Source organism: Ranitomeya imitator, chromosome 5 (genome assembly GCF_032444005.1).
Source record: "Ranitomeya imitator isolate aRanImi1 chromosome 5, aRanImi1.pri, whole genome shotgun sequence".
In the NCBI taxonomy this organism is placed as follows: domain Eukaryota; kingdom Metazoa; phylum Chordata; class Amphibia; order Anura; family Dendrobatidae; genus Ranitomeya; species Ranitomeya imitator.
Window position 1 is genome coordinate 524,238,642 of NC_091286.1, and position 21,338 is coordinate 524,259,979.

At 45.1% G+C, this 21,338-nt stretch overlaps 1 protein-coding gene across 1 annotated transcript in view; it reads right to left on the bottom strand.

The window, feature by feature from the left end:
- Positions 1 to 21,338, bottom strand: part of LOC138637838 (guanylate cyclase soluble subunit beta-2-like) — a 125,395-nt gene that overhangs the window by 32,360 nt on the left and 71,697 nt on the right. Inside the window, exons 7-12 of the mRNA XM_069726762.1 lie at positions 20,504 to 20,630; positions 19,288 to 19,391; positions 16,063 to 16,279; positions 14,168 to 14,488; positions 5,539 to 5,687; positions 4,489 to 4,635 (exon numbers count right to left, since the gene is read on the bottom strand). Of these exons, the coding sequence (XP_069582863.1) occupies positions 4,489 to 4,635; positions 5,539 to 5,687; positions 14,168 to 14,488; positions 16,063 to 16,279; positions 19,288 to 19,391; positions 20,504 to 20,630 (1,065 nt within the window). The remainder of the gene's footprint in view (positions 1 to 4,488; positions 4,636 to 5,538; positions 5,688 to 14,167; positions 14,489 to 16,062; positions 16,280 to 19,287; positions 19,392 to 20,503; positions 20,631 to 21,338) is intronic.

Sequence of the window (21,338 nt, forward strand, 5' to 3'; positions counted from 1 at the left end):
GTGGCAGGCCAAGAAAAACATCAGAAAGGCAGAGAAGAAGAATGGTGAGATCAGTCCAGTACAATCCTCAGACCACCTCCAGAGAGCTGCAGCATTAACTTGCTGCAGATGGTGTCACTGTGCATTGGTCAACTATACAGCACACTTTGCACAAGGAGAAGCTGTATGGGAGAGTGATGCGAAAGAAGCCGTTTCTGCAAGCACGCCACAAACAGAGTTGGCTGAGGTATGCAAAAGCACATTTGGAGAAGCCAATTTCTTCTTGGAAGAAGGCCCTGTGAACTGATGAAACCAAGATTGAGATGTTTGGTCATACAAAAAGGTGTTATGCATGACGGCCAAAAAACACAGCATTCCAAGAAAAACACTTGCTAACCACAGTAAAATTTGGTGGAGGTTCCATCATGCTTTGGGGCTGTGTGGCCAATGCCGGCACTGGGAATCTTGTTAAAGTTGAGGGATGCATGGAATCCTCTCAGTATCAGCAGATTCTTGACAATAATGTTCATGAATCAGTGACAAAGTTGAAGTTACGCAAGGGATGGATCTTTCAGCAAGACAATGATCCAAAACACTGCTCCAAATCTACTCAGACATTCATGCAGAGGAACAATTACACTGTTCTGGAATGACCATCCCAGTCCCCAGACCTGAATATCATTGAACATCTGTGGGATCATTTGAAGAGGGCTGTCCATGCTCGGCGACCATCAAACTTAACTGAATTGGAATCGTTTTGTAAAGAGGAATGGTCAAAAATACCTTCATCCAGGATCCAGGAACTCATTAAAAGCTACGGGAAGCGACTAGAGGCTGTTATTTTTGCAAAAGGAGGATCTACTAAATATTAACCCCTCCATGACCTTGGGATTTTTCGTTTTTCCGTGTTCGTTTTTCACTCCTCTCCTTCCCAGAGCCATAACTTTTTTATTTTTCCGTCAATTTGGCCATGTGAGGGCTTATTTTTTGCGGGACGAGTTGTACTTTTGAACAACATCATTGGTTTTAGCATGTCATGTACTAGAAAACGGGAAAAAAATTCCAAGTGCGGTGAAATTGCAAAAAAAAGTGCAATCCCACATTTGTTTTTTGTTTGGCTTTTTTGCTAGGTTCACTAAATGCTAAAACTGACCGGCCATTATGATTCTCCAGGTCAGTACGAGTTCATAGACACCTAACATGACTAGGTTATTTTTTACCTAAGTGGTGAAAAAAAATTCCAAACTTTGCTAAAAAAAAAAAAAAAAAAAAAAAAAAATTTGCGCCATTTTCCAATACCCGTAGCGTCTCTATTTTTCATGATCTGGGGTCGGTTGAGGGCTTATTTTTTGCGTGCTGAGATGACATTTTTAAGGATAGCATTTTGGTGCTGATACGTTCTTTTGATCGCCTGTTATTGCATTTTAATGCAATGTCGCGGCGGCCAAAGAAACGTAATTCTGGCGTTTCGCATTTTTTTCTTGCTACGCAATTTAGTGATCAGGTTAATGCTTTTTTTTAATTGATAGATCGGGCGATTCTGAGCGCGGCGATACCAAATATGTGTAGATTTGATTTTTTTTTTAATTCATTTATTTTGATTGGGGCGAAAGGGGGGTGATTTAAACTTTTATATTTTTTTTTTATTTTTTTCACATTTTTCTTAACTTTTTTTTTTTTACTTTTGCCATGCTTCAATAGCCTCCATGGGAGGCTAGAAGCAGGCATAGCACGATCGGCTCTGCTACATAGCAGCGATCATCAGATCGCTGCTATGTAGCAGAATTGCAGGTGTGCTGTGAGCGCCGACCACAAGGTGGCACTCACAGCTGCCGAGGATCAGTAACCATAGAGGTCTCAAGGACCTCTATGGTTACTATTCTGAAGCATCGCCGACCCGATCATGTGAAAGGGGTCGGCGATGACGTCATTTCCGGACGCCCGGCCGGAAATGGTAGTTAAATGCCACTGTCTGCGATTGACAGCGGCATTTAACTAGTTAATAGGTGCGGGCAGATCGCGATTCTGCCCGCACCTATTACGGGCACATGTCAGCTGTTTAAAACAGCTGACATGTCCCGGCTTTGATGCGGGCTCACCGCGGAGCCCTGCATCAAAGCAGGGGATCTGACCTCGGACGTACTATCCCGTCCGAGGTCAGAAAGGGGTTAATGTCACTTTTCTGGTGGGGTGCCCATACTTATGCACCTGTCAAATTTTGTTTGAATGCAGATTGCACATTTTCTGTTAGTACAATAAACCTCATTTCAAGGCAGAAACATTACTGTGTCCAACAGTTATTAGATATATGAAATTGAAATAGCTGTTGCAAAAAAACAATTTTTATAAAACATTAAGCTTAAGATTAATAGAGGTGCCCAAATTTTTTCATATAACTGTACAGGAAGAGATGTCAGCCTCGTCCCATGATGTGGAGCTATGGAGCGCTGACCACATTGGTGAGAAAACATCGCACAGAGAAAAGTGAGTATTGGAAATTGGGACAATGCCCTGATGTGCTGAGACAGCAGGACTGCACCCTCAAATCGAAACAGTCCACAGAATCTGGGATGGTTAGGAGCTATGGGAAATGCCCTTGAAGGGGTTTCTATGATTCTATTGAACACTTCTGGATGATGAGCTGACTGAAAAAGACCACAATAATCCTTTTAGTGCCACGGTCCCCTCATTGGTGACAGGAAGTGAGACATAAATTGCAGAGCAGTCCTGTTCATTTCGTTTCATAGGTGATAAGGTTGAAAAAAATACATAAGTCCATTAAATCCCATCTATAATCTTAATATATTGATCTAGATCAGGGGTCCCCAACGTGTGGCTTGGGCTTATGATATGTGGCATGTGACTGCCTGCTAGCTTTGTGCATTAGCAACATGTCTAGTAAACAACTATGAAGAGCAGATCTCTAAATGGTGAATTTTGTGAGGAGCCCTGCACAGAAGAGCAGATCTGGATGTATATAGTCTAGTCTTGGGGGTTTGGAGATAATTTAGGTATGGTATCTGGAGACCGGATGATGCTAACTGTGAGAGTAGGTGCTTGAAGCTGGATGCCACAGTGACTGATGGGAGAATATTGAATGGGGGTAATGTGGGAAGCTCTGGATCTTGGTATACCATCACGACCCTCTCTCAAAGCAGAATGTGGCTCTCAAGGTCAGAAAATTTGGGGACCAATGCTCTAGAGGATGGCAAAACCACATGAGACCAGGCTCGGACTGGCCCACCGGAGAACCGGAGGATTCTCTGGTGGGCCCAGGCACTGACACCTGCTGGCATACTGGCCAGCAGCTGCCTAGGGCCCCCACTGCTCCAGGGGCCCCTTGCCAGTGGCTATAGGGCCCCTGAGTCAAGAGGGCCCGCCCTGTGCCAGTAGCAGCAGCTGGAGACAGGATCCTGTCCCCGCTGCTAAAGCCAAATAAATATTCACGCTTCCCCACGCCCCTACGGGCATGGAGAGGCGTGAATACCATTTCTCTTTAATAGCAGGCAGCATTAGCCGCAGGGTGCAGCTAACACTGCCCGCATGTAAAGCCGCACCACACACACACACACACACACACACAGCACCGCACCACACACATACACACACGCAGGCACACAGACTGGCAGAGCAGCTCACCTCCCGGCATCCTGCTTCCTGTCTGAGACAGCCCAGCTGGATGACGTCATCATTCAGCGTGCTGCTGTCTCAGTCAGAAAGCATCCAGGAATCCAGCGAGGAAGAGGCTGCTGGAATGAGCTGCTGCTGCGGGGAGGTGAGCTGTGCTGCATGCCTCCCTGCGAGTGTGTGTGAGTGTGTGTGAGAGTGTGTGAGAGTGTGTGTGTGTGTGTGTGTGTGTGTGTGAAAGAGAAAGAGAGTGTGTGAGAGTGTGTGTGTGTGTGTGTGTGTGTGAAAGAGAAAGAGAGTGTGTGAGAGTGTGTGTGTGTGTGTGTGTGTGTGTGAGTGAGTAAGTGTGTGTGTGTGAGTGTGAGTGAGGGTTTCCCATGATTATAATATTGATTCTTTCCAGATTATCACATTTTAGGTTATTCAGTTTAGAAAAAAAGACAGCTTAGGGGCTATTTTAGTAAAATGTATTAATATGTGAGGGGACAGAGCAGAGATCTTCCCAATGTTATTTTTACATGCAGGCCTGATGAGGGGCATCCTCTATGTCTAGAGAAAAAAAAAGTGTAATCATCATCATATATGGGGGTTCTTTACTATACAAGCAGTGAGACTATGAATCTCTCTGCCTCGCGATGCTGTGATGTCATTGTAGCCATTACTTATACCTATGCTTTAAATGATGCTGGAACAGAAAGAATGATTTGTGTCACAGCTACATGGGGACAATTTGAAAGTTACGTGTACTACTTTTGGAAATCGGCAAGTCAGCGGGGTTCTACTGTCAGCGGTGCATCCCACTCATATTGCCCTGTATTCCAGAAAATGAGATGTTTCAGGTTTGTTTTTTATGCAATCCAAGTCTGAGAACAAAATGTTTACCTGGATAGCATTTCCAGTGATTGGATTCTGTACTTCTCTTGCCATAAGTATCATTCCCAAAGCAAAGTTTGCAACTCTTTCCGCATGTGTAGAAACAGGAACTGGTACACCGCCCACAACCATATATGCATCGCCAATAGTCTCCACCTTTATTACAAAGGGAAACAGACAATTGGTATTTACTTACATTTAGAAAGTGAGAGTAACCGAATGAGACACTAAGCTATAGTCAGAATCAGCAGAATCAGTGGTTAGCACTGCCGCCTCGCAGCTCTGGGCACAAATACAACCAAGGGCACCATCTTCAACCTTCTCTTCCAACACTTATTCATTTTTTAAAACAATAATTTTTATTGATTTTTAACATATATATGTAAATGTACATTCAAATGCATTTTCTTAGCTTACAAATTCGTAATTTCAGTTTTTCATTATCACATTACAATTTGTTAGGTCAAAATACAGAATAAACAACACAAACTCCCCCCTACCCTCCCACACATATTCTTAAAGGACATTGGAATTAGTGGGATAAAAGGAATTAGGATAAGTATTATACTATCGAACAGCAATGGCAATGCACTTATTTATTTGGATACAATTAAACTTTACATCTTATTAAATATTAAAGATGTTTTTCCACTTTTATAAAAGTAGACCCCAAATGATTTTTGCACAGTAAAGTAACAAAGACAAATAATACTCACCCCCCATGTCTCCAGCGCCAGCTCTTCGGCACTGCTCTGTGTTTTGGCTGCGGCGGTAACATCATGTAGACAGCTCACATCACCACTGCAGCCGATCTCTAAGCTCAGCAGCTCTGCTGCTGTACATGTCACAAGCCACTGAGCTTGGAGATTGGCTGCAGCAGTGATGAGAGCTCTCGACGCGACATTACGGAGCAGCCATGACACAGAGATTAGAGCGGTGGTAGGGAGCTGGGGAGAGTGAGTATTGCTGTATCTGTTTAATTTACAGTACAGGAAACGTTTGGCGACAACTTTTCTAACGTTGGAAACCCCTTCATGCATATTCATTTGAAACTACTACCTTATAGACATCATGCACGGTGGTTAATCTGTCAAATCGAAGATACATAGAATTCAACATGGCGACGATCTGGATAGGTTCGCACTGAGCACAAATGTTGGTGAATGTGACCACATCACTAAATAGTATTGTACATTCTTTGAATTCACCTGCAAAATAGAAAATTGAAAGGTCATTTTTGGGGAAGGCTCCTTCACCCCATATTACTTATGTCACTCGCTCTTTCACATATTTTGTCTATATAATGTATTCTTTCAACATTATGCATTCCCAATAATTCATTCGCTTCTTCACTTCTGTCACTCACATTTCATGTTGATATTAGATTATTGTACCTGTTTTTATTATGTATACCCCTCCTCACATGTAAAGCGCCATGGAATAAATGGCACAAGGATATCGGAAGGAGATATAAAAGGGGAGACAAGGGGCGCAGAGTCTAAGTGTAGGTGTATATTCACAGCAAGAAATATATATTGTTGCACTCACCCTTTAGATGTCTTGTATGTACATTCAATTGAATGAATTTTCAAGCACATATAATACCTGATGAAGGCCGTTGTGGGCTGAAACGCGTTGTTTTGTTCTTATTAAAGTGTCCTAATAAATTTGGTACTGAGCAAATTATCTCAACCTTCAAACTATTCCTGTCTTCCAAAAGCGCCAAGAAAGGAATTTTTTTTTTCTAACCATGGAATAAATGGCGCTATAATAATAAATAATAATAATGATATTCAATTAATTTGTCCTAGACACCCCTATAATTAGGCAGAAGGACTGAACTCCATTCTATCCTTTTATAGTGTATATCTATCCAGGTAAAACACCCCTTGTAAAATATTATGATTGTTTCTTGTTTAGTTATTATACATTATGACATTGATCTCCCCTCAACATGGCAGTAGGGTTTGGACAGCAACATGTATAGATTAGTTGTTTAGCATAATGGTGTCCACACCGATGCCTTACTCCAGCGGAATATTCATGAATGCCCAGGGGAATCAGAGATATTTACAGACTTCATCATTTCAGCTTACAAACATATTACATTTCCAGATTCATTTTTGTCTATACCTTGATCCAAATGGGCCTTATTACCAATATATAAATGTGATATTTGGAAGATATGCACACCAAAGAGAAACAACGTTGCACTTTATCTATATTGGTCTGTATTTACTTGTTTATGCACTGTATCTTTCTCTTTTATATATATAAAAAAATAGGGATTTTTGTGCTACTCACCGTAAAATCCTTTTCTCCGAGACGCTCATTGGGGGACACAGGACTGTGGGTGTATGCTTCTGCCGCCCGGAGGCTGACACTAAGTAAACTTGAAACAAAGTTAGCTCCTCCTCCATCGTATACACCCTGACACTGGTTACCAGAGACTCCAGTTTGGTGCAAAAAGCAGTAGGAGAACAAAAACACAAAAAATAATATAACAGCATAAATACAGAAACTTTATGTCTAGAAAAGATCCTACTGACTAATGTAATCAGATATAACCAAAGCAGCCATAAGGCTACCAAGGGGGGGAGCTGTGTCCCCCAATGAGCGTCTCGGAGAAAAGGATTTTACAGTGAGTAACACAAAAATCCCTATTTCTCCTTCGCCTCATTGGGGGACACAGGACTGTGGGATGTCCTAAAGCAGTCCCTGGGTGGGAAAAATAACTCACCAGTAAAAGACAACCAGATAATGTTTGTCTACAAATGTGCCACTGCCGCTTGAAGAATTCTTCTACCCAGACTTGCATCTGCAGAGGTCTGGGAGTGGACATTATAATGTTTGACAAATGTATGCAGACTGGACCAGGTCGCAGCCTTACAAACCTGTTCTGCTGAGGCCTGGTGCCGAACGGCCCAGGAAGCCCCCACCGCTCTAGTCGAATGAGCCTTGATTCTGGCCGGAACCGTCATGCCCATGGAGCGATAAGCCTCCTGAATGGTGGCCCTTATCCACTTGGCCAGGGTAGATTTTGAAGCCACGCATCCCTTCCTGCGACCCTGCGGAAGGACAAACAGAGCATCTGTCTGGCGAAAAGGAGCCGTACGGGAAACGTACCTCCTCAGAGCCCTCACCAGATCCAACGTATAGAGAGCTTTTTCTACACGGTGCGTAGGTGCCGGACAAAAGGAGGGCAGAACAATATCTTCATTGATGTGAAATGATGAAACAACCTTCGGCAAAAAGGACGGTGCTGGTCTGAGCACCACCTTGTCCTGATGAAAATGCAAAAAAGGAGGACGACAAGAAAGGGCTGCCAGCTCCGATACCCGTCTTATAGACGTTATGGCCACTAAAAATACGACTTTCCAAGAAAGAAACATCAAAGAAACCTCTTGAAGAGGCTCAAAAGGAGCGTCCTGTAAAGCCCTTAAGACCAGATTAAGGTCCCAAGCTTCCAAAGGAGTCTTATAAGGAGGGACCTTATGAGCGACTCCCTGGAAAAAAGTCCTGACTTGACGATTAGGAGCAATCTTGCGCTGAAAAAGGACTGATAAAGCCGAAACCTGCCTTTTAAGGGTACTAGGAGCAAGCCCAGAAACCAGGCCTGCTTGAAGGAAGGCTAGAATGTTTGGGACGGAAAAACGCAGAGGAGGCAGCCCGCGCTATCTACACCAGGAAAGAAACACCTTCCAAGTGTGATAATAAATCCTGGCCGAGACGGACTTACGTGCACTGATCATGGTATCAGCCACTTCTTGAGAAAACCCAGCCTGAGTTAAAACCCAAGATTCAACGGCCAGGCCGTCAAACGTAGGACCTCTGAGTTCTGGTGGTAGATCGGCCCTTGAGATAGAAGATCCGGCCGATCGGGGAGCCGCCAAGGAACCCCGGCGAGAAGTTGTACCAGGTCTGCATACCAGGTCCGTCGTGGCCAATCCAGAGCGATCAGGATGGCCGGCACTCTCTCTGATTTGATCTTCTAGATTACTCTCGGGAGCAGTGCCAGAGGAGGGAACAGATAAGAGAGATGAAATTGGTTCCAAGACAGTACCAGCGCATCCACGGCGATAGCCTGGGGATCTCGGTACCGAGAGACAAAACTGGGCACCTTGGCATTCCTCTTGGACGCCATTAGATCCACGTCTGGAGTTCCCCAAAGATGGCATATCTGCAAAAAAAACTCGGGATGGAGAGACCATTCCCCGGAGGCTAGACCCTGACGGCTTAAGAAATCTGCCGCCCAGTTTTCTTCGCCCGGAATGTGGACTGCTGAGATCACAGAGTGATTTCTCTCTGCCCAGAGTAGAATCAGTTTTACCTCCTGCATGGCTGCCTTGCTGCAGGTGCCCCCCTGGTGATTTATGTAAGCTACCGCTGTGGCGTTGTCCGATTAAATTCGGACAGGGCGACCCGCCAAAAGATGGTGAAAACGCAACAAGGCTAGCCGAACTGCTCGAATCTCTAAGATATTGATGGGGAGATCTGATTCCCGAGGAGACCAGCGTCCCTGAGCTGTGTGATGGAAGAACACTGCTCCCCAACCCAGGAGACTGGCATCTGTTGTGACCACTAGCCAATTGGTTGGGGGAAAGGGCTTCCCCCTGAGTAGAGATGAGCTGTTTAGCCACCAAGCGAGAGCCTGCTTGGTCTGGAAAGACAACCGAAATTTGTGGTTGAGAGAGAGAGGATTTCTGTTCCATGCTGATAGGATTGCACGTTGGAGGGGTCGAAGATGAAACTGTGCAAACGGAACCGCCTCTATGGTTGCAACCATCTTTCCTAACACCCTCATCCCGGACCGAATCGTATGAGGGTATGGTTGTAGAAGATTCCTCACTTCCCGCCGAAGGGCTAGGACCTTGTCCTGGGGAAGGATAGTTAGGGCTTGAGAGGTGTTGAAGATCATGCCTAAAAAAGAGATTTTTCGAGACGGCTGTAGGGATGACTTCCTTAAATTTACCAACCAACCTAGATGGGAAAGGGTGTCCAGAGTGATGCCGACATTTTCCCTGCAAGACTGAAATGTCGGTCCCTTGATCAGCAGATCGTCTAGGTATGGCAAGACGACTATACCTCGGGAGTGCAGAATGGACACCACAGTCGACATGACTTTTGTGAACACCCTGGGAGCGGAGGCCAGTCCGAAAGGTAATGCCGTGAACTGGAAGTGTAGATTGTTTACGGCAAACCGGAGAAATTTTTGATGGAGTGGAAAGATGGGAATATGAAGATAAGCATCCTGAATGTCTACTGAGGCCAAAAATTCTCCCTTTTCCAGAGAGGAGATGACCAACCGCAGAGACTCCATCCGAAAGTGTCGAACGCGGACAAACCTGTTTAAGAGTTTGAGATCTAGGATAGGCCTCACTGCTCCATCCTTTTTGGGCACTACAAAAAGATTGGAATAAAAGCCCTGAAACCTTTCTTCCTTTGGAACAGGAGAAATGACACCGCTGATACGGAGAGACTCTATGGAATTGAACAAGCTTTGACGAAGAGATTTGCACCTGGGAAGACGGGATGGGAAGAACCGGGGAGGAGGGAGACAGACCAGCTCTATCTTGTAACCTGAAGATACGAGCTCTGCCACCCACTGGTCGTGGATTACCTGAAGCCAGACCTGGCGAAATAAAAGTAGACGTCCGCCTACCTTTTTGGAGACGCCCGGAAGAGGCCTCCAGTCACTTGGCCGAAAATCTTTGCGTCCTAGATCCTCTAGATCTAGAAGACTGGGGACGCATTCTTCCCCCCTGGCTGGCCGTATAAGGGGTCCGACCGTCTCGGTCCTGATTGGGCCGACCCTGCGCAGGAGAACCTGATGCTGGGGCCCATCTGACATAGCGAAAGGTTCTAAAACGAGCCTGAAATTGGCGCCGAAAAGGCTGTCTAGCCCTCTGCTGAGGAAGAAACTTACTTTTCCCTCCTGTGGAGTCAGAAATGAGCTGATCCAGCTTTTCTCCGAACAAGCGACCACCCTGATACGGCAGGGATGTAAGAGATTTCTTAGAGGTAGAATCAGCCCGCCAGGACCTTAACCAAAGGGCCCTTCTGATGGCAATAGCATTAGATGCAGCCGAGGAAGCACAATCTGCCGCATCCAGAGATGCATTAATCAGATAGCTACCGGCCATAGCTACCTGAGACGACATTTCAGCCAATTCTGCTGACACATTACCTTCTTGGAGAGCCTTAAGGTACTGTCACACTAGACGATATCGCTAGCGATCCGTGACGTTGCAGCGTCCTGGCTAGCGATATCGTCCAGTGTGACAGGCAGCAGCGATCAGGCCCCTGCTGGGAGATCGCTGGTCGGGGAAGAAAGTCCAGAACTTTATTTCATCGCTGGACTCCCCGTAGACATCGCTGAATCGGCGTGTGTGACACCGATTCAGCGATGTCTTCACTGGTAACCAGGGTAAACATCGGGTAACTAAGCGCAGGGCCGCGCTTAGTAACCCGATGTTTACCCTGGTTACCAGCGTAAAAAAACAAACAGTACATACTTACATTCAGCTGTCTGTCCCTTGCCGTCTGGTTCCTGCACTGAGTGCTGGCCGTAAAGTGAAAGCAGAGCACAGCCACAGCGGTGAGTCACCGCTGTGTGACTCACCGCTGTGCTGTGCTTTCACTTTCACTTTACGGCCAGCACTCAGTGCAGGAACCAGACGGCAAGGGACAGACAGCTGAATGTAAGTATGTACTGTTTGTTTTTTTACGCTGGTAACCAGGGTAAACATCGGGTTACTAAGCGCGGCCCTGCGCTTAGTTACCCGATGTTTACCCTGGTTACCGGGGACCTCGGGATCGTTGGTCGCTGGAGAGCTGTCTGTGTGACAGCTCTCCAGCGACCAAACAGCGACGCTGCAGCGATCCGGATCGTTGTCGGTATCGCTGCAGCGTCGCTAAGTGTGACGGTACCTTTAGATAACGAGTCAGACCAAGATATCATAGCCCTGGCAACCCAAGTTGCTGCAAAGGAAGGAAAAAGTGCTGAGCTTGAGGCCTCAAAGACGGAACGAGCCAAGCTCTCTATAAGACGATCCGTAGGATCCTTAATCGATGAGCCATTAGGGAGAGATAGCAACGTGTTAGAGGCTAAACGGGACACTGGAGGATCTACAGAAGGATTTTCTGCCCAATCACTACAAAGTTCCGAAGCAAAGGGATACCTAGCCTTCAGAGCTCTTTGCCCTGAAAAGCGTTTGTCCGGGTGCTCCCGATTGCGTCGAATCAGGTCCTCGAACTCAGGATGAGAGGAAAAAACCCTATGGGCCCGTTTAGTCCGCTTAAATGAGACCTTATGATCAGAGGAAGAGACGAGCTCGTCTTCTATCCCCAAAGACTGATTGACAGCTTCAATTAGGCTGTCTACTGACTCCTGAAACCCAGGTTTATCAAAATTAAGAGACCCTTCCGACTCGTAGTCAGTCTCAACTTCACCGCTTTCTGCAGGGGAAGGAGAGCGAGATACGGAACTCCAGGATGCGGAAGCACCTGAGTGCCTGGGAGACGCTTTGCGAATCCGCTTTCCATGCGTCTGTCGAGTGAGAGCGCGGCCCCTGCAGGCCGAAGACTCCTGAGACCCCGAGGCCCTCTCTGAGACAGGTGGATTACCGGTCCCGACCGCCGGGGTCTGCAGCGATTTGATCGCTTCAGTAAGGGACGCCATGGATTGTGACAAGGACGTGACCCATTCCGGTGGAGCTACCACAGCGTCTGGCTGAGGGACCGGAGCCGGAGACACTACTGGAGGACTGGCAGGGGGGGGGCTCCTGGACATGTTCAGAGTCACAGGCCTCACAGAGGCGATTACTTTGGGCGTGCGGAAAAAGGGCACTACAAGATACACAACTGGAAAAAAGAACCGTGTGAGTCTTAACCCTTCTAGACATAATGATCCGTAAAGCTATACCCAGGGCCAGAGACTGGGACAAAAAGAATGCTTCAGCCAGATGCAGGAAGAAGCACTTACCCCAGTCCTGTGTCCCCACGAGTACCGAGATGGATCCTAAAAGCACGATGCGGAGCCCAAAAAAACCCACTGTCTTATAGCACAGCAGGCCTTAGGGGGAGGGACCGCCAAACGATGCTGCAGCCTGGAGCAGGCCCAAAGCCGGGGCCTCAATTTTTCCCCCTTTAGAGCGAGGAGAGCTGGAACCGGAAGTGACGCGCCGGAGGGGCGGAGCCTCACAGCGCGGTCCAAAGGCTGGAAGTCCCGGCTCCAGGAAGCTGCCCCACGCCCGAAGCAGCCAGGCAGGGCCGAAGCCTATGGGGGGACAGCGGCGCCGCTCATACCCGCGGCGCCGCTCCTAACACCGCGCACCGCCGGACCACGCTGCAGCGTAGCTGGCTGCAGCGCCGTCCCCACTCCGACATAACGCCACAGCGCCGCACAACGCTGCAGCGCCACAGACCTAATGCAGCAGCGCCGGACCACCCGGATCACGCCGCAGCGCTGCACCGGCCTCCGCTGAAAAGAGGCACCGCACTCCCGGAGGACGCAGCAGCAGGTAATGCCAGGAGCCCCCCTTGTGATACCGCACTCATCGAGGGGTAGAACAAATGACGGTGCAGGAACCCTATCTCCATTATCCCCAGGATAAGGAGAGGGACCGTCCACCACCCCAGCTAACACCCGCAGGGGTGTAGAAATCAGGGGGGAACACACGGACATCTTACGGGCACCTGTACAGCCTGGAGTCTAGCTACCTCAGGGTGGTCAGGGCTAAGTCCGGTGAATAATCCCACGTAGCGGGGAAGGATACGTGGAGAAATATCGCACGTACTTGCCCGTTGATGGTTTGGGGAGATCGGACCCTCAAAAAGGTCCGTCGCCCCTTCAATCCAAAGATGTTGAAAAAATCGGGTCCAACGATCCAGGACCCAGAGATGTGCCTCCTTGAGACACTAAGCATAAACTGGAGTCTCTGGTAGCCAGTGTCAGGGTGTATACGATGGAGGAGGAGCTAACTTTTTTTCAAGTTTACTTAGTGTCAGCCTCCTGGCGGCAGAAGCATACAACACCCACAGTCCTGTGTCCCCCAATGAGGCGAAGGAGAAATCTGTATGATTGCAGTATTTATATATTTTGGCAATATTTGGCACTTTTGGATCAATTCATCACAAGTGTGTTTTCCTGGCACGCTAGTTACACATAGCAATCCAAGTCCCTCCTTCTTATTCTGCACCTTTTTTCTGATTTTGATTGTGTTTTTACTAGATTTGTAATCAATAAAAATTGAATTTTATTACAATATCATAGCGCTTCTATTATTACCATAGGGCAATACGGTACCTAGGTAATAGTGTAAACTAGTCTCAAGGTTACATTATTAGAGAAACAAAATTATTTCAAATAGTTGTAGCCCTTTTCGGTCAGCGAATATCTCACTTTCTCTCTTTGAGGACTAAACATGTCGCAGGAGGCTGCACAAATACCTGCACGATCTGGAAGTAGTGTCTTATAAAGTCATGTCTTGGGCTCATTTTTTTTTTATCTATGTAGCTCTAGTTTGATTATTCTTCCTTTGCACCAGATCAGCTGTGATACGAGTTATGTTGCAGCAGGATGGTTCTATCCTAAAGTTTAATTGATTCCAAGTTTGTTAAATTTCGAACTGTAACTTGGGTAAAAAGGATCAAAGAAAGGCAGAAATACTATTAAATAGGAACTCACCTGCTTCTACTCTCTTGCCTTCCTTCAGTTGGTTGGCCACGTGTTTTGGAAGCATGGCATACAGTAAAGCTTCTGTCTTTTTTTTCTCTTCTTCTAAATGTTTTGACAGTATTCTCAATTCTTCCTTCTTCCTCTCAAGCTGGTTAGATAGCTCCATCTCTGCCAGTCTTTGCTGGTTCAGTAGAATAAGGTCCCGAGTGACATCATGAGGAGCTATGTCAGAGATATGCATCTGCCTCTCCTCCAACTCATGCAAGTTGCGCAGCAAAGGAGAGCACAAATAGAGCATGCATTCAAAAGACTCCATCCATATCATCTGACCTAAAGACAAAACATCATATGGTTCTTGGACTTCATACTGTATATTGCCAAGATTATTTGCAAATTCAAATACTCAGTGTTAACTTTGTATCACCCCCATAAGAAAATGTTGTGGACTTGGTGGCCTGGTTCTCAATCCTTAGCAGATCTATCCGACAGACTAGAAGGATGAAGAACAACAAGGGGCCCAAGGGGGGCAATGGCCTTCCAGAACACTTCCATAATGAATGTGCAGATGACTTCTAAAGCTGTGAAGTGACAGACGCACACTCCTCTATTCCCTGCTCTGTATAAGTATCTGTGATTACGAAAACTAGAAGCTGATCAACATCACTAACCACGAAGCTCACGACATTCACATTTACGTTAAAGGCTGCAAGGACAGTGCTTCACCAGTCTGAATGGGTAAGAAACCACAAGCATTTCAGCTGTTAAACCTGGAATATGTAAACTAATATAACAGCCAATACCATCACAAATAATACTTATAAACAGGTTACCCAACATGTGAAAGAATGTAAAACAGCTGCCAAAGAGATAAACAAAATAAACAGTATTTTTTCCTGCTAATCCACCCATAATGTTGAGCAGGAGCGGACGTACCGATAGTGCCACCCTGGGTACAATACAACCCCACGAAAGTCCAAGGGTTAAGGGGGCCAATTTCTATCTCCAAAGTAGGTGGAATTTTGCATTATAATGAGCTATTGGACCGTAAAGGACCCATATACTGTTTTCACACCCGGGCCCTTTTTGTTTGTCTGTGTCCACCAGTGACACTGAGGATAGCCAGCAGCTGTATTTTTTTAGAAGTTGAAAAACTCATTTACATCAACTGCAACGTAAAACGTTTCTTATGCAGAATGTGATGCAACCTAAAAAACCTAGACAAGCAGAACAGAGCAATAGATATTTATCGTCTGCAATATTGCAGGTGTTAAAATAGCAACCCAAAAAAATTAGAATATACTAATGTCCAAAACATTTTGATATAATTAGGAAAAAAACACTGGATAAGAAAATATTTCATTTGTTTAAATAGTTATTCTCCTCATCAGATAATTTTACAAAAAAGCAACTCTGCAATTTAATTATTAAAAATACTTTCTTATAAATAACAGAGACATTTTTAGTTTTGTTGCTGGCCGCAGTCTCCTAGCCAAGGAGGGCAGCATTTACAGGCTCTTTTCAATGGAGCTTGTAAGTGCTTCTCTGAAACTGGCTGGATCACGTAATCTGACAAGCATCGGTACCACCACGCTCCTATAATGCTACAGAGACAAAGCTTTCTCTGCTGGCATCATCTGAGACTGAACAGCTTGTGCCAGTGGCGTAGCAATGCCATGTGTCTGAACTGTCAATCAAGCATACACTCACTGCCCCTGGCAAGCAAAAAGCCGGGAGGCAAGGGAGCAGTGCACTCCTAGAGATCAATGGTGGGAAAACCCTATAATTACTTACATTATGCTCCATTGCGTACCTAATATAAATTACAAAAACTTCTTATATACTTTTTTTCTTTTTGTTAAGGAACGCATGTAGATATTAGCAATAAACTAGTTAAAAAACAATACCTCTCAATTCCAGCATTGGCCGCTCCCTCCAAGACTCAGGCATCATCTCTCTCTTTGTCCTAAATACAAACTGACTATTAATGAACTTTCTGACATTAGAAATAGTCAGGGTAACTTCAGGGTGCACTGTGCTGAAATACTGATCTAGTCGAATCCCCATGGTCTGCAGACCAGGAACAATCCTTTGTATGCTCACACCAGCCTGCTTCACCCTCAGCTGAAAATGTGAATAGATAGTTATAATGTAACATAACACAAGCAAACAGCATCACATTTCTCCAATATATTGCTGCTTTCAACATATAATGTTTCTCTAGTTTTGTTATCCACTTGGTGGCCAGTTTGCCTATTATGCTTTTGGCCAACGTTTGCCCATTCCAACACATTATACTATCCAGTAATTCACTGCCGGTTAGGAGGCTGAATATTGTGCCATTTGGCTGATATCTGGCAATATTTCAAAGAATAACTATAACTATAAATATCTTTATTTTTGAGGCAAGTGCCTGTGTGCCATCTAGCAGCATATACACTTACATTATTCTAAGTCCTCTGAATTCTTTGATCGCTGCTATTAGCTAGATAGCACAATCTTTTTTCTTCCATTGAGATAATAGCAGATCAAACCTGCCCCCATACCATTGTGCTCCTAAAGCCCCAGTTCAGCATCTTTTTTTTTCACCGATGGAGTGGTGACACTAATCTTATCTCCCTGAGCCTAGTATTACACTCCCCAGCCACCGCCTTCAGCTCTTCTGGGCACCACACCTGTCCCGTGCCGACATCTTGTGACCGCAACTTCTGACTGACGGGAAGTCAGAGGTAAAGTCACAAACTCTCAATGTAAGTCTGAGGCCTCGTTCTGGATCTCCTACTCATACTTTCAATGAGTTGTGACTTTTGGATTACCCAACAAACACTGGAACGAAACAGCAGGTCACACCCTGCGGAAGACCTAACGGAGCGGTGTCGGTAAAAGGTGAGGAAGTATAATACTATGGGCAGGGAAGGGAACTTAGACTAGGTCAGATATACTTTTCCTATAATGCAAATTATTGTAAACTCAGTTCCTCCTGGAGCAGGAACTTATATCACTGCCACTGCCTTAAGATGCTTTTTAGGTAGGCATATAATGAATGACCAACAGCTGGAGCTCAGAGTCGGCTGAAATCACATTCCTGTGTATTGTTTTTAATCTTCCCGACCCTGCTACAGAAATCCCAGAAACTTCCAGATTGAGAGAATAAAAATACTTCAATATCCATAATACGGCGAGCCACAATATTTCCATATGGGAACAAGCCACAGGACTCACATAACAGTGGTTACCATACCAATCCCGTAAGTCATAGTCCTCTTAATATAGAGACAGGTACAGTGCCCCATAACAAATGCAGCCACTGGCTGCAGAAAACATTATCACAGCCACAGCTGAACGACACTATGGCTGCAGACCTCTAGTATCGCAAATGTTTGGTGCAGGACTGTTCACATACCAAGCATTAATACACTGCTCAAAAAATAAAGGGAACACTTAAACATCAGAATATAGCTCCAAGTAAATCAAACGTCTGTGAAATGAAACTGTCCACTTAGGAAGCAACACTGTTTGACAATCAATTTCACATGCTGTTGTGAAAATGGAATAGACAACAGATGGAAATTATTGGCAATTATCAAGACACCTTCAATAAAGGAGTGGTTCTGCAGTTGGGGACCACAGACCACATCTCAGTACCAATGCTTTCTGGCTGATGTTTTGGTCACTTTTGAATGTTGGTTGTGCTTTCACACTCATGGTAGCATGAGACGGACTCTACAACCCACACAAGTGGCTCAGGTAGTGCAGCGCATCCAGAATGGCACATCAATGTGAGCTGTGGCAAGAAGGTTTGCTGTGTCTGTCAGCGTAGTGTCCAGAGGCTGGAGGTGCTACCAGGAGACAGGCCAGTACACCAGGAAATGTGGAGGGGACCGTAGGAGGGCCGCTAGCTCCGTCTTTGTGAAAGGAGGAACAGGAGGAGCACTGCCAGAGCCCTGCAAAATTACCTCCAGCAGGCCACAAATGTGCAAGTGTCTGCAAAAATGGTTTGAAACCGATGGTCTGAGTGCCCGACGTCCACAGATAGGGGTTGTGCTCACAGCCCAACACCGTGCAGGACGCTTGGCAGTTGCCTCAGAACATCAGGATTGGCAAATTCGCCACTGGCACCCTGCGCTCTTCACAGATTAAAGCAGGTTCACACTGAGCACATGTGAAAGACGTGACAGAGTCTGGAGACACCATGGAGAGCGATCTGCTGCCTGCAACATCCTTCAGCATGACCGGTTTGCAGTGGGTCAGTAATGGTGTGGGGTAGCATTTCTTTGGAGGGCCGCACAGCCCTCCATGTCTCGCCAGAGGTAGCCTGACCGCCATTAGGTACCGAGATGAAATCCTCAGACCCCTTGTGAGACCATATGCTGGTGCGGTTGGCCCTGGGTTCCTCCTAATGCAGGACAATGCCAGACCTCAGACCTTGGAGTGTGTCAGCAGTTCCTGCAAGATGAAGGCATTGAAGCTATGGACTGGCCTGCCCATTCCCCAGACCTGAATCCGATTGAGCACATCTGGGACATCATGGCTCGCTCCATCAACCAATGTCACGTTGCACCACAGACTGTCCAGGAGTTGGTGGATGCTTTAGTCCAGGTCTGGGAGGAGATCCCTCAGGAGACCATCCGCCACCTCATCAGGAGCATGCCCAGGCACTTTACAGTAGGGAGGTTATACAGGCACGTGGAGGCCACACACAGTACTGAGCATCTTTTCCTTGTCATGAGGCATGTCCACTGACGTTGGCTAAGCCTGTAATTTGATTTTCCACTTTGATTTTGAGTATCATTTCAAATCCAGACCTCCATGGAATATTCATTTTGATTTACATTGATAATTGTTATGTTTTATTGTTCTGAACACATTCCACTATGCATTGAATAAAAATTTGCAATTGGAACATTTCATTCAGAGATATCTAGGATGATATAGGATGATCTAGGATGGTATTTTAGTGTTCCCTTTATTTTTTTGAGCAGTGTAGAAATACATGCATCTTTTTTTATCCATACATCATTCATTGTCCATTACTTCCCAGCATCCTCTGCTGCACATATTCTTTGTCTTATTATAAAACAACTGTAGTCATAGAGCGACAAACGATTTAAGTGTAAGATAAAATCTCTTACCTCTTCATCAAACACTATGTGAAATGGAAGCCCATTGCAAAATGTTTTAACGTCAACCCACAGAGACTTTGGATACACAGGCAAAAATCCTCTTAACATTTTACCTGCAACAAACCTCATGTTAATTCTATTAGGATAGTAATTGGAAATATCATCAGAAAAGATCAGGGTCAGTGACAAAGTGATAGGCAGCCGCCGAGTCTGTGTACTGATGGGATTGGCGATGTAATAAAACTAATTCAGCAGATAAGACATAAAATGATATCTGAGTTTATGGAGCGAAACTAGTGGAATTAGCTAGAAAGGGTGAAGACATTACATTTGTAGGAGTGCAGACATTGTCCTTACACAGAGGGCAAGAAATCTGCATTATTTCCTCCAAAATATCAGTTATACCAGGCATAATACTGGAGGGATTTTCTTTTAGATTGTCTTATATTTTTAAAAGGAATAACCATATCTATTTAATCCTGGCTATAGGAGATCTCTTTTACAACTCTTTTACACATCTATGGCCCCAAGCAAAACATGGAATTTTGCCCCACTTTCCTACAACCTTTGAACTGCTAGCTAACTATATCTGCCTTACATTTTGTTATTGTCCCTTTTATTGTATGCACCCTTCTATCATCCACAGTGATCACAAACAAAACCAATGAAAAAAAAGTGCCTGCCTAACTTGGTGCTTTCACACTGCATTCTAGCACTCGTTCGTCAGTCCAGTCGGGGCTTATGTCCAAACTTCCCCGCAAAGCAAGGTTCAAGCATATGCGAATGTGTGCACTGTCATGCATCATTTTCAAGCACGTTGGCCTACTGGAGGTGGACACTCTGATGTGGTAGACTGCCTGTGAGTGTCTGCCTCCAGTAGACTTACATGTCTGAATCCCGTTTTGCGGGGGGTTTGGATGAAAGCACTGACGGGACCCACAAGTTCTAAATGTAGTGTGAAAGCTCCCTTAGGCAGGCACGTTTTCTCATAGGTTTCATTGGTTTTCTCATGCATTTTCACACTTTGAGCTCCGAGCATAAATAAAGGTTTTAATGTCCAGAACTTAAATTGTAATGCTGCATATCCTCAGTTTGTACACACAATACAAAAGATAACACACAGTGCAAACACCATATATTACAAGACAAAATGGTCTCATGCAACATAATGCCATATTAATTCTTTCTTGAAAAGGTAACAAAAAGACTTTGCATGTATAAATACCTCTTCCAAACTGCACAATTCCTCTAATAGTCCCCCAATGATTTTTCTTTTTTACGGGGCACACAGATACTTGGTTTGCTCTGTCTCGAAGTTTATTAACAGCGTTTTCAATGCTCTGTGAAGTAATCTAGAAAAATCATTGTGAATTTATTAATAAAACTGTAGAAACAGCCTTCTTTGGTCATGATGATAGAGTCTGAATATGGTAAACCACAATTAATTTAAAATCTATGGTCAAAAGGATGTTGGATTGAACCCTCCCTTCAATTTTCATATAAAGCAAATCCAGTGAGTGAGATCAGATCCCTTTTCTAGCCCCACTATGTCTAATAGTACGCTGATAATCTCGACAACTCTGAAAACGATATTAGCTGAAGGTATCCTTGGAGTTAGAGAGACTAAAAGCATATCACTGTACATATAATAACTACAGAAACATATGCCATACTACACCTAAATACCTCGGAAGAAGCCAAACTGCCGAAACGTGCGTCGGGTCTTATGGTGTGTGCTGTATCCTACACTACAGGTATTGCTTTATGTGTAATACACAATCTGTAAACTAGCAACAAAAGTCCCCCAACACAGCGTAAAGAATCAATACTGTCTTTATTGAAAAGACAAATTTTAAAATCTTTTAAGGAGATAAGAGCAAACTGAAAAAACAGGATGGAAAAAAACATACTTTGGACGGAACAAATGATGACAGTATCCTGGGTATAAATATACACATGCAGGGTTGCCAATAGGAATTTCGGGGCCCCATACTGGCAAAATTTTCAGGGCCCCCTTGAGACTCCGCCCAGGCTCCATCCCAGCCCCACCTCCATCCCTC